At 58.1% G+C, this 13,481-nt stretch overlaps 1 protein-coding gene across 1 annotated transcript in view; it reads right to left on the bottom strand.

Moving 5' to 3' along the window:
• CABLES1 (Cdk5 and Abl enzyme substrate 1) overlaps nt 1-13,481 on the bottom strand; it is a 105,011-nt gene that overhangs the window by 13,866 nt on the left and 77,664 nt on the right. The window contains exons 5-7 of the mRNA XM_054180207.1: nt 12,821-12,920; nt 4,424-4,580; nt 1,507-1,610 (exon numbers count right to left, since the gene is read on the bottom strand). Coding sequence (XP_054036182.1) covers nt 1,507-1,610; nt 4,424-4,580; nt 12,821-12,920 — 361 coding nt within the window. The remainder of the gene's footprint in view (nt 1-1,506; nt 1,611-4,423; nt 4,581-12,820; nt 12,921-13,481) is intronic.

A 13,481-nucleotide genomic window follows, 5' to 3' on the forward strand; every position in this document is an offset into this window, starting at 1 on the left:
ACCCTGGCCCCAAGTGCCATGGCCACAGCTCTCTGGAACACCTCCAGGGATGGGGACTCCACCACCTCCCTGGGCAGCCTCTGCCAAGCCCTGACCACTCTGGCAGCAAAGACATTTTGCCTCATCTCCAATCCAACCCTCCCCTGGCACAATTCCAGGCCTGTCCCTCTCCTTCTGTCACCTGAGACTAGGGAGCAGAGCCCAACCCCCACCTCACTGCAGCCTCCTCTCAGGGAGCTGCAGAGAGCAATGAGGTCTCCCTCAGCCTCCTCTTCTCCACACTCAACACCCCCAGCTCCCTCAGCTGCTCCTCCCCAGCCCTCTTCTCCACACCCTTGTATATAGGTAAGAGGACTAAGTCACCACTTTAGATAACAACCAAACCAAACCAAACCAAATCAAATCAAACCAAACCAAACCAAATCAAATCAAACTAAACCAAACCAAACCAAACCAAACTAAACCAAATCAAATCAAGCTAAACCAAATCAAATCAAACCAAACTAAACCAAATCAAACTAAACCAAATCAAATCAAACCAAACTAAACCAAATCAAATCAAACTAAACCAAACCAAACCAAACCACACCAAACTAAACCAAATCAAATCAAACCAAACTAAACCAAATCAAATCAAACCAAACTAAACCAAATCAAACCAAACCAAACCAAATCAAATCAAACTAAACGAGATCAAATCAAACCATATCAAATCAAACCAAACCAAATCAAACCATACCAAACCATCCCAAACCAAACCATCCCATCCCAAATCAAACCATCCCAACCCAACTTTTCCCTGCTGCCTGCTCCTCCTTTGGGTGCCTAACTCAGAGCCACCTTGCAGCAGTCCTGCAAAGCCTACAGGTAGAGTGCAGCTGCAGAAAGGCTCCAGAAGTCTCTCAGCAGAGGACCCAGGGAGTCAGAGGTCAGAAGGAGGAGCAGTGATGTGTTTGCATGGATAGAGTGAAAAGCACAGAGGCTGTGCTTGTAGTTGTGCAAGGAAAGGAAGGACTAGGCCATGGGGAAACAAAGACCTGGGAAACAAAGGCTCCACCAGACACCCAAGGGCTGTTCCAAGGGATGAGTGATAAGCATCAGAAGACAATGCAGCTTTGTGACTTCAGAGGAGCCCTAATGAGCATCCTCCTGGTTTTTAATAGATGCCAATTAGGGGAAGTATAAATTTTCCCCTGGATGCAAGAGAATGAAGGCATTGTTCTGAGAGGCCTTTCATCTGCAGCACGGATGAAAGACAGCAGTGAATGAAAGCCTTCACTTGGGCAATACCTCCACCAGGCTGTTGTTACATGCCCTGCCACACAGCTGTCAGTCAGAACAAAGCATTCCCCAGCAGCTCTTTATTAGCAGATTAAACACAATCCTAGTGAGAAGAGTACCAGTAATTAATGGTCTTCTTCATACACAGCCCGGTGTAAGCTTGCCCTTCCAAGTGCTGCCACCCCAGCGCTGCCAGCGCCGCACTGCGCTGTGCACATCACTCACCATGTATGAAGGGAAGATCAAAACCCTCTTGTGTTTGCCACATGGCCACTGGGGATCATCTAAAAGGTTGGGGTCGTACTCAACAAAGTCTCCCAGGTCACTACCTAGAAAACAAGGGGAAATAGAAGGCAGGAACTGGTGACATCAAGAAGCCTCTGGACTTCAGAGGAGGGGCAAATGTGTTCACAGATAATCAGAAAGCCATGGAATGGTTTGGGTTGGAAGGGAGCACAAATAGCATCCAGCTCCATGCCCCTGCCAGGGGCAGGGACACCTCCCACCAGCCCAGGCTGCTCAAGGCCTCATCCAACCTGGTTTTGAACACAGGGGTTGGAAGGGACCTTGAGAGATCATTGATTCCAAGCCCTCTGCCAGAGCAGCATCACCCAGGGCAGGGCACACAGGAATGAATCCAGGTGGGTTTGGAAAGCCTGCTCCAGGGCTCAGCACCCTCACAGGGACAAAGTTTTCCCTCCTGTTCCCCTGGCACCTCCTCTGCTCCAGCTTGCCCGCAGTGCCCCTTGTGCTGTGCTTGGCCATCCCTGAGCAGAGCCTGGCTCCAGCCCTGCACATCTTTATCCCCAGCAATGAGGGCAGCCCTCAGGCTCCTCTGCTCCAAGCTCCAAGCCCCAGCTCCCTCAGCTGTGCTCACAGGGAGATGTTCCACTGCCTGCAGCAGCTCTGTGGCTCTGTGCTGGACTCTCTCAGCCAGTTCCCTGAGGTCCTTCTTGAACAGAGAGCCCCAGAACTCCCAGAGAAGGAGACTCCACAACCTCCCTGGGCAGCCTGCTCCTGGGCTCTGTCACCCTCACAGTGACAAAGTTTGTCCTTATGTTTACATGGAAAGGATTCCAGGCTTGGAGCCTCCACAGCTTCTCTGGGCAACCTGTTCCAGTGCCTCACCACCCTCATGGGCAAGAATTGCTTCCTAATGCCTCATCCACCAGGTGGGGGTTGGTCTCTACCCTCAGGCACCCAGCACCAGAACAAGAGGACACAGTCTCAAGCTGTGCCAGGGGAGGTTTAGGCTGGAGGTGAGGAGAAAGTACTTGAGCAGCCCTTTGCCCACAGGGGTGGCTGCTGTACACTGGACCCCAGCCCTGCTGTCACCTCTGCCATGCTCAGGGAAGAAGGAAGCCAGCCCATGGCTTCAGCACCCAGACACAAACCCACAGCTGCAAAGGTGGGTTTTGAAGGCCCTTGATCTCTGCTGCTTTAGGCTGGAGGTGAGGAAGAACTTCTTCCCAGCAAGAGTAATTGGCCATTGGGATGTGCTGCCCAGGGAGGTGGTGGAGTCCCCATCCCTGGAGGGGTTCCAGAGGGGATTGGATGTGGCACTTGGAGCCATGGTTTAGTTGTCAGGAGGTGTTGGGTGACAGGTTGGACTTGCTGAGCTCTGAGGTCTTTTCCAACCTTATTGACTCTATGATTCTATGATCTAAATCCAGCTTCTTCCAGTTTGAAGCCATCACCTCCTGTCCTGTCACTCCAGGCCTCTGTCAAAAGTCCTTCTGCAGCTCTCCTGTAGCTGCCTTCAGACAGCAGAAGGCTGCTCTCAGGTGCCCCAAACTCAACCCCTGAGTATTTCCCTATTTCACCACAAACACAATCTGCAAAGCCACAGAGGCCCTGCAGCCCCTCAGCTACCTGCCACAAGTGAATTCAGGGCTTGGAGCACTGCAGAAGGCTAGAAATGACTTTCCCTCCTGGCAAGAAGCTTCCATCTGGTCTATGAAGATGTTTTGATTTGTTTGCTTTAAGATGAGGCAATATTTCCAGCATTTAGTGCTTGGGCTTGGGCTTGGTGCCTGCTCCTGTCAACACAGCCCCTCTGCAGCCTCAGACAGGTCAGCAGTGTGAGCTGCCCCTGCAGCCTCTGACTACTCTGCTGCCAATGCAAATATTCCATAGCAAAGGAAGGGAGGCAATGATGAGCAGGAGGAAGAAACAATGCTGGTGACAGCAGGAGGCATGCCAAGTGCCATCAGGGGCTGCCAGTACCACCAGCAGCCTTGTGAACTTTCCATCACCCAGCAGCCAGCTCTGCTAAACAGGGAATGAGCTCTGATCCACCCACAGCTTGAGACTAGATCTTATCCACAGATCCAGAGCATGGGCTGGGGTTGGAAGGGACCTCAAAGCTCATCCAGTTCCAACCCCCTGCCATGGGCAGGGACACCTCCCACCAGCCCAGCTTGCTCAAGGCCTCATCCAGCCTGGCCTGGAACACCTCCAGGGAGGAGGCAGCCACAGCCTCCCTGGGCAGCCTGTGCCAGTGTCTCACCACCCTCACTGTGAAGAATTTCTTCCCCCTCTGCCGCCTTCAATCCATTCCCCCTCATTCTATCACTCCCAGCCCTTGTCACAAGTCCCTCCCCAGCTCTCCTGGAGCCCCTTCAGGTCCTGGAAGGATGCTCTGAGGTGTCCCTGCAGCCTTCCCTTCTCCAGGCTGAGCAGCCCCAACTCTCTCAGCCTGTCCCCACAGGGGAGGCTCTGCAACCTCTGTTCATCTTCATGGACTCCTCTGAAGCCTCTCCAGCAGCTCCAGGTCCTTCTTGTGCTGGGGGCCCCAGAGCTGGAGGCAGTGCTGCAGGTGGGCTCTGAGCAGAGCAGAGCAGAGCAGAGGGGCAGAATCCCCTCCCTGTGCTGCTCTGGGTGCAGAAGTGTGCAGCCAGAAGTCCAGAGCAAACCAGAGAGCAAAGAGAAAGCAACTCTCCTTGCCCACACCTACCTGCAGGGAGGAGGCTCAGCTACTCCTTGAGAGCAGCTGAGGACCTGCAGGCAAAGAGCCTCTGCAAGTCAGGGCTCATGCAGCTCACTGAGAGCACAGGACTGTGAGTGAAGTCAGTGCCAGTGAGGCGAGCTCAGGCTCCCACAGAGGTGGAGGGTGTCAGAGGCAGGCTGCTTGGGGAGTTACCTGCGTCGATGCTGCCCTGGGTGCTGCTGGCCCTGGCCAGGGAGAGGCTGCGGTGGCTGGCGGTGCGGAACTGGGCGAAGGAGGAGGTGGAGTCGATGGTGTTGCGCCGGGCGCCCAGGGCGTTGGTGGGGAACAGGAACTGGGTGTAAGAGACAGTCTGCAGAGAGAGGCACAACAGGCAGAGGCTGCTGGGCTGCAAGCTCCCTCCCCCAGCAGGAAGATCGCCAGCCCGGCTCAGCTGGAGGCAAAGGGCTGCGGTGCTCAGAGGCAAACTACGCTCTGCAATGGGCTACAAGGGAGAGGTGCAACATCCCCGGGAGCTACAGTAACAACCAGCACAGGACCCCCCTGGTGCATCGCTCCCTCTGCCCCCACAGGCCCTGCCCAAAAGGCAGGAAGCAGCTGGGAGAAAGGAGATGCTAGACTTCACCAAAACAATACAGCCAAGGCCAAGCAGAAGCAACTCTGTCTCCCTTCAAGGCATGAAGGGAGCAGAGAGGAGATCAGAGGAAAGGTCCCCACAATGTTCAGGCACCAGCAGCCTCATCATAGACCCAGAGACTCAACCAGGCTGGAAAAGACATCAGAGAGCATCAAGTCCAACCTATGACCAAACACCAAACACCATCTGACAACTAAACCATGGCTCCAAGTGCCACATCCAAGCATTTCTTGAACACCTCCAGGGATGGGGACTCCACCACCTCCCTGGGCAGCACATCCCAATGGCCAATCTCTCTTGCTGGGAAGAACTTTCTCCTCACCTCCAGCCTAAACCTCCCCTGGCACAGCTTGAGACTGTGTCCTCTTGTTCTGGTGCTGGGTGGCTGGGAGAAGAGACCAACCCCCACCTGGCTACAACCTCCCTTCAGGGAGTTGGAGAGAGCAAGAAGGTCTCTCCTGAGCCTCCTCTTCTCCAGGCTAAGCAACCCCAGCTCCCTCAGCCTCTCCTCACAGGGCTGTGCTCCAGACCCCTCCCCAGCTTTCTTGCCCTTCTCTGGACACCTTCCAGCAGCTCAACATCTTTCCTAACCTGAGGAGCCCAGAACTGGACACAGGGCTCCAGGTGTGGCCTCAGCAGCAGCAATCTCTCCTATGCAATAGTTCAGAATGAATTCTGCTTTTCCTTTCCACACTGCACTGAAATCCATTGACACAACCCACGGCGCTGCTGACACCAGGAGAGGAATGACACAGGCATGGCCAACCGCCGCAACACAGAGCTGCCCCCAGCACCACCCTGGCACAGAGCTGCCCCCAGCACCACCCTGGCACAGAGTCACCCTCAGCACCACCCTGGCACAGAGTCACCCTCAGCACCCCCATGGCACAGAGTCAGCCTCAGCACCAGCATGGCACAGAGTCACCCTCAGCACCACCCTGGCACAGAGTCACCCTCAGCACCAGCATGGCACAGAGTCACCCTCAGCACCACCCTGGCACAGAGTCACCCTCAGCACCAGCATGGCACAGAGTCACCCTCAGCACCCCCATGGCACAGAGTCACCCTCAGCACCACCCTGGCACAGAGTCAGCCTCAGCACCACCATGGCACAGAGTCACCCTCAGCACCCCCATGGCACAGAGTCACCCTCAGCACCAGCATGGCACAGAGTCACCCTCAGCACCCCCATGGCACAGAGTCACCCTCAGCACCAGCATGGCACAGAGTCACCCTCAGCACCACCCTGGCACAGAGTCACCCTCAGCACCAGCATGGCACAGAGTCACCCTCAGCACCACCCTGGCACAGAGTCACCCTCAGCACCACCCTGGCACAGAGTCACCCTCAGCACCACCATGGCACAGAGTCACCCTCAGCACCACCCTGGCACATAGTCACCCTCAGCAGCAGCATGGCACAGAGTCACCCTCAGCACCACCCTGGCACAGAGTCACCCTCAGCACCTGCATGGCACAGAGTCACCCTCAGCACCACCCTGGCACAGAGTCAGCCTCAGCACCCCCATGGCACAGAGTCACCCTCAGCACCTGCATGGCACAGAGTCACCCTCAGCACCACCCTGGCACAGAGTCACCCTCAGCACCAGCATGGCACAGAGTCACCCTCAGCACCTGCATGGCACAGAGTCACCCTCAGCACCACCCTGGCACAGAGTCACCCTCAGCACCACCATGGCACAGAGTCACCCTCAGCACCACCCTGGCACAGAGTCACCCTCAGCACCACCCTGGCACAGAGTCAGCCTCAGCACCACCATGGCACAGAGTCACCCTCAGCACCAGCATGGCACAGAGTCACCCTCAGCACCCCCATGGCACAGAGTCACCCTCAGCACCTGCATGGCACAGAGTCAGCCTCAGCACCACCCTGGCACAGAGTCACCCTCAGCACCCCCATGGCACAGAGTCACCCTCAGCACCACCATGGCACAGAGTCACCCTCAGCACCCCCATGGCACAGAGTCACCCTCAGCACCACCCTGGAACAGAGTCACCCTCAGCACCTGCATGGCACAGAGTCACCCTCAGCACCACCCTGGCACAGAGTCACCCTCAGCACCAGCATGGCACAGAGTCACCCTCAGCACCACCCTGGCACAGAGTCACCCTCAGCACCAGCATGGCACAGAGTCACCCTCAGCACCCCCATGGCACAGAGTCACCCTCAGCACCACCCTGGCACAGAGTCACCCTCAGCACCACCCTGGCACAGAGTCAGCCTCAGCACCACCATGGCACAGAGTCACCCTCAGCACCAGCATGGCACAGAGTCACCCTCAGCACCCCCATGGCACAGAGTCACCCTCAGCACCTGCATGGCACAGAGTCAGCCTCAGCACCACCCTGGCACAGAGTCACCCTCAGTACCCCCATGGCACAGAGTCAGCCTCAGCACCACCCTGGCACAGAGTCACCCTCAGCACCCCCATGGCACAGAGTCACCCTCAGCACCTGCATGGCACAGAGTCACCCTCAGCACCACCCTGGCACAGAGTCACCCTCAGCACCACCATGGCACAGAGTCACCCTCAGCACCCCCATGGCACAGAGTCACCCTCAGCACCACCCTGGAACAGAGTCACCCTCAGCACCTGCATGGCACAGAGTCAGCCTCAGCACCAGCATGGCACAGAGTCCCCCTCAGCACCAGCATGGCACAGAGTCACCCTCAGCACCACCCTGGCACAGAGTCACCCTCAGCACCAGCATGGCACAGAGTCACCCTCAGCACCACCCTGGCACAGAGTCACCCTCAGCACCCCCATGGCACAGAGTCACCCTCAGCACCTGCATGGCACAGAGTCACCCTCAGCACCAGCATGGCACAGAGTCACCCTCAGCACCACCCTGGCACAGAGTCACCCTCAGCACCACCCTGGCACAGAGTCACCCTCAGCACCAGCATGGCACAGAGTCACCCTCAGCACCCCCATGGCACAGAGTCACCCTCAGCACCACCCTGGCACAGAGTCAGCCTCAGCACCACCCTGGCACAGAGTCAGCCTCAGCACCTGCATGGCACAGAGTCACCCTCAGCACCACCCTGGCACAGAGTCACCCTCAGCACCACCATGGCACAGAGTCACCCTCAGCACCCCCATGGCACAGAGTCACCCTCAGCACCTGCATGGCACAGAGTCACCCTCAGCACCACCCTGGCACAGAGTCACCCTCAGCACCAGCATGGCACAGAGTCACCCTCAGCACCACCCTGGCACATAGTCACCCTCAGCAGCAGCATGGCACAGAGTCACCCTCAGCACCACCCTGGCACAGAGTCACCCTCAGCACCTGCATGGCACAGAGTCACCCTCAGCACCACCCTGGCACAGAGTCAGCCTCAGCACCCCCATGGCACAGAGTCACCCTCAGCACCTGCATGGCACAGAGTCACCCTCAGCACCCCCATGGCACAGAGTCACCCTCAGCACCTGCATGGCACAGAGTCACCCTCAGCACCACCCTGGCACAGAGTCACCCTCAGCACCCCCATGGCACAGAGTCACCCTCAGCACCTGCATGGCACAGAGTCACCCTCAGCACCAGCATGGCACAGAGTCACCCTCAGCACCACCCTGGCACAGAGTCACCCTCAGCACCACCCTGGCACAGAGTCACCCTCAGCACCAGCATGGCACAGAGTCACCCTCAGCACCCCCATGGCACAGAGTCACCCTCAGCACCACCCTGGCACAGAGTCAGCCTCAGCACCACCATGGCACAGAGTCAGCCTCAGCACCACCATGGCACAGAGTCAGCCTCAGCACCTGCATGGCACAGAGTCACCCTCAGCACCAGCATGGCACAGAGTCACCCTCAGCACCCCCATGGCACAGAGTCACCCTCAGCACCAGCATGGCACAGAGTCACCCTCAGCACCACCCTGGCACATAGTCACCCTCAGCAGCAGCATGGCACAGAGTCACCCTCAGCACCACCCTGGCACAGAGTCACCCTCAGCACCTGCATGGCACAGAGTCACCCTCAGCACCACCCTGGCACAGAGTCAGCCTCAGCACCCCCATGGCACAGAGTCAGCCTCAGCACCACCCTGGCACAGAGTCACCCTCAGCACCACCCTGGCACAGAGTCACCCTCAGCACCAGCATGGCACAGAGTCACCCTCAGCACCAGCATGGCACAGAGTCACCCTCAGCACCCCCATGGCACAGAGTCACCCTCAGCACCTGCATGGCACAGAGTCAGCCTCAGCACCAGCATGGCACAGAGTCAGCCTCAGCACCACCCTGGCACAGAGTCAGCCTCAGCACCAGCATGGCACAGAGTCACCCTCAGCACCACCCTGGCACAGAGTCACCCTCAGCACCAGCATGGCACAGAGTCACCCTCAGCACCACCATGGCACAGAGTCACCCTCAGCACCACCATGGCACAGAGTCACCCTCAGCATCCCCATGGCACAGAGTCACCCTCAGCACCAGCATGGCACAGAGTCACCCTCAGCACCTGCATGGCACAGAGTCACCCTCAGCACCACCATGGCACAGAGTCAGCCTCAGCACCACCATGGCACAGAGTCACCCTCAGCACCACCATGGCACAGAGTCACCCTCAGCACCTGCATGGCACAGAGTCACCCTCAGCACCTGCATGGCACAGAGTCAGCCTCAGCACCACCATGGCACAGAGTCACCCTCAGCACCACCCTGGCACAGAGTCACCCTCAGCACCAGCATGGCACAGAGTCACCCTCAGCACCCCCATGGCACAGAGTCACCCTCAGCACCACCCTGGCACAGAGTCAGCCTCAGCACCACCATGGCACAGAGTCACCCTCAGCACCTGCATGGCACAGAGTCAGCCTCAGCACCACCCTGGCACAGAGTCACCCTCAGCACCAGCATGGCACAGAGTTCCCCTCAGCACCAGCATGGCACAGAGTCACCCTCAGCACCACCCTGGCACAGAGTCCCCCTCAGCACCAGCATGGCACAGAGTCATCCTCAGCTCCACCCTGGCACAGAGTCACCCTCAGCACCTGCATGGCACAGAGTCACCCTCAGCACCACCATGGCACAGAGTCACCCTCAGCACCACCCTGGCACAGAGTCAGCCTCAGCACCACCATGGCACAGAGTCACCCTCAGCACCCCCATGGCACAGAGTCACCCTCAGCACCAGCATGGCACAGAGTCAGCCTCAGCACCTGCATGGCACAGAGTCACCCTCAGCACCCCCATGGCACAGAGTCACCCTCAGCACCTGCATGGCACAGAGTCACCCTCAGCACCCCCATGGCACAGAATCACCCTCAGCACCTGCATGGCACAGAGTCACCCTCAGCACCCCCATGGCACAGAGTCACCCTCAGCACCCCCATGGCACAGAGTCACCCTCAGCACCAGCATGGCACAGAGTCACCCTCAGCACCAGCATGGCACAGAGTCAGCCTCAGCACCACCCTGGAACAGAGTCACCCTCAGCACCCCCATGGCACAGAGTCAGCCTCAGCACCACCCTGGCACAGAGTCACCCTCAGCACCACCCTGGCACAGAGTCACCCTCAGCACCTGCATGGCACAGAGTCACCCTCAGCACCTGCATGGCACAGAGTCACCCTCAGCACCCCCATGGCACAGAGTCAGCCTCAGCACCAGCATGGCACAGAGTCACCCTCAGCACCTGCATGGCACAGAGTCACCCTCAGCACCCCCATGGCACAGAGTCAGCCTCAGCACCAGCATGGCACAGAGTCACCCTCAGCACCTGCATGGCACAGAGTCACCCTCAGCACCCCCATGGCACAGAATCACCCTCAGCACCCCCATGGCACAGAGTCACCCTCAGCACCACCCTGGCACAGAATCACCCTCAGCACCAGCATGGCACAGAGTCACCCTCAGCACCAGCATGGCACAGAGTTCCCCTCAGCACCACCCTGGCACAGAGTCACCCTCAGCACCAGCATGGCACAGAGTCACCCTCAGCACCACCCTGGCACAGAGTCACCCTCAGCACCACCCTGGCACAGAGTCACCCTCAGCACCAGCATGGCACAGAGTCACCCTCAGCACCACCCTGGCACAGAGTCACCCTCAGCACCACCCTGGCACAGAGTCACCCTCAGCACCAGCATGGCACAGAGTCACCCTCAGCACCTGCATGGCACAGAGTCACCCTCAGCACCACCCTGGCACAGAGTCACCCTCAGCACCAGCATGGCACAGAGTCACCCTCAGCACCACCCTGGCACAGAGTCACCCTCAGCACCACTATGTCACAGAGTTCCCCTCAGCACCACCCTGGCAGAGAGTCCGATGCACACTGGTCAGAGGCAGACTGGTCAGAGGTAGATGGTCAGAGGCAGGTGGTCAGAGGTAGACTGGTCAGAGGCACACTGGTCAGAGGCAGACTGGTCAGAGGCACACTGGTCAGAGGCAGACTGGTCAGAGGCACACTGGTCAGAGGCACACTGGTCAGAGGCACACTGCTCAGAGGCAGACTGGTCAGAGGCACACTGGTCAGAGGCAGATGGTCAGAGGCAGACTGGTCAGAGGCAGACTGGTCAGAGGCACACTGATCAGAGGTAGATGGTCAGAGGCAGACTGGTCAGAGGCACACTGGTCAGAGGCAGATGGTCAGAGGTAGACTGGTCAGAGGCACACTGGTCAGAGGCAGATGGTCAGAGGCAGATGGTCAGAGGTAGACTGGTCAGAGGCACACTGGTCAGAGGCAGACTGGTCAGAGGCACACTGATCAGAGGTAGATGGTCAGAGGCAGACTGGTCAGAGGCAGACTGGTCAGAGGCAGATGGTCAGAGGTAGACTGGTCAGAGGCACACTGGTCAGAGGCAGACTGGTCAGAGGCACACTGCTCAGAGGCAGACTGGTCAGAGGCAGATGGTCAGAGGCAGACTGGTCAGAGGCAGACTGGTCAGAGGCACACTGGTCAGAGGCAGACTGGTCAGAGGCAGATGGTCAGAGGCAGACTGGTCAGAGGCACACTGGTCAGAGGCAGATGGTCAGAGGCAGATGGTCAGAGGCAGACTGGTCAGAGGCACACTGGTCAGAGGCAGACTGGTCAGAGGCACACTGGTCAGAGGCACACTGGTCAGAGGCACACTGGTCACAGGCAGATGGTCAGAGGTAGACTGGTCAGAGGCAGACTGGTCAGAGGCAGATGGTCAGAGGTAGACTGGTCAGAGGCACACTGGTCAGAGGCACACTGGTCAGAGGTAGACTGGTCAGAGGCAGACTGGTCAGAGGCACACTGGTCAGAGGCAGATGGTCAGAGGCACACTGGTCAGAGGCACACTGGTCAGAGGCACACTGGTCACAGGCAGATGGTCAGAGGCAGACTGGTCAGAGGCAGATGGTCAGAGGTAGACTGGTCAGAGGCACACTGGTCAGAGGCACACTGGTCAGAGGCACACTGGTTAGAGGTAGACTGGTCAGAGGCAGACTGGTCAGAGGCAGATGGTCAGAGGCACACTGGTCAGAGGCAGATGGTCAGAGGCAGACTGGTCAGAGGCACACTGCACACAGGTTAGCTGCACACTGGTCAGAAGCACACTGCTGTCTCTCTGCTCTTTGGAAGCATCTGCTGCTAAGGCAGAGTGAGTTCATTGGACAAAAGTGGAGCCAACAGAACCCCAGCTTACAGCTCTCAGCAGAAATGACTCCCAAGCCACTGACAGCACAGTGCTGCCTGCTGCCAGGGCCAGGCTGTGCGACTCAGTGCTGCTTTAGAGGCTCAGATGTTGCCAGAGGCAAGGAGCCAGAGGTGTTTGCACTGAGAGCTCGGGCAGTCCTGAACTTCTGCCGAGCTCCTCTGCACTTTGCACACCCTGTGCTCTAACTGCTGGCTGACTCTGCATGTGAGAGCTTCTGTTTTTGCTGGTGATCAGTGCAGCACTTCTGTCCCCCTCTTCCTGCACAAAATCTAAGAGAGTAGGAAGTGAAGCAGCCTCACCTTCCCATCTGCTCCAAGCTCCACACCTTCCAGGCCAATCATCTCCTTCAGGCACACCCCAGCAGAGTGGCACTGCCGACCTCCCTCCAGCTTCATGTCCCTGGGAGACAGAAACCAGAGCACAAACAGCTCTCAACACACAGCCCTTGGCCACCTGCAGCCACCCAGTGCTGACATAAGGCAGCAGCCTCAACCCTGGTGTGGAAGTTTCAGGCTATGACTTTAAAGATTTGTCACAGAGCTTGAGCACAAAAGTAGCAAAACTGTAAACAGATCACAGCTGAGAGGGAACTGGATTCTGCACAGCCCCCTTGCAAGGGAGAAGGAACCAGCACAGCCAGCAGGGCCAGGGAGGGGATTCCCCTCATAGAATCAATCAGGTAATGACCTCAAGGATCACCAAGTCCAACCTGTCACCCAAGACCTCATGACTACTAAACCATGGCTCTCAGCAGGAGCCAGCAGTGAGCACAGAGAGAGCCAAGCAGAGCCTGGGCTGCAGCAAGAGAAGTGTGGCCAGCAGGGCCAGGGAGGGGATTCTGCTCCTCTGCTCCACTCTGCTGAGACCACAGCTGGAGCTCTGGGGCCAGTTCTGGAGCCTCTGTGCCAGGAAGGCTCTGGAGGTGCTGGAAGGTGTCCAGAGAAGGGCCATGAGGAGGAG

The sequence above is a fragment of the Dryobates pubescens genome, chromosome 3 (genome assembly GCF_014839835.1).
Source record: "Dryobates pubescens isolate bDryPub1 chromosome 3, bDryPub1.pri, whole genome shotgun sequence".
Taxonomy (NCBI): Eukaryota; Metazoa; Chordata; class Aves; order Piciformes; family Picidae; genus Dryobates; species Dryobates pubescens.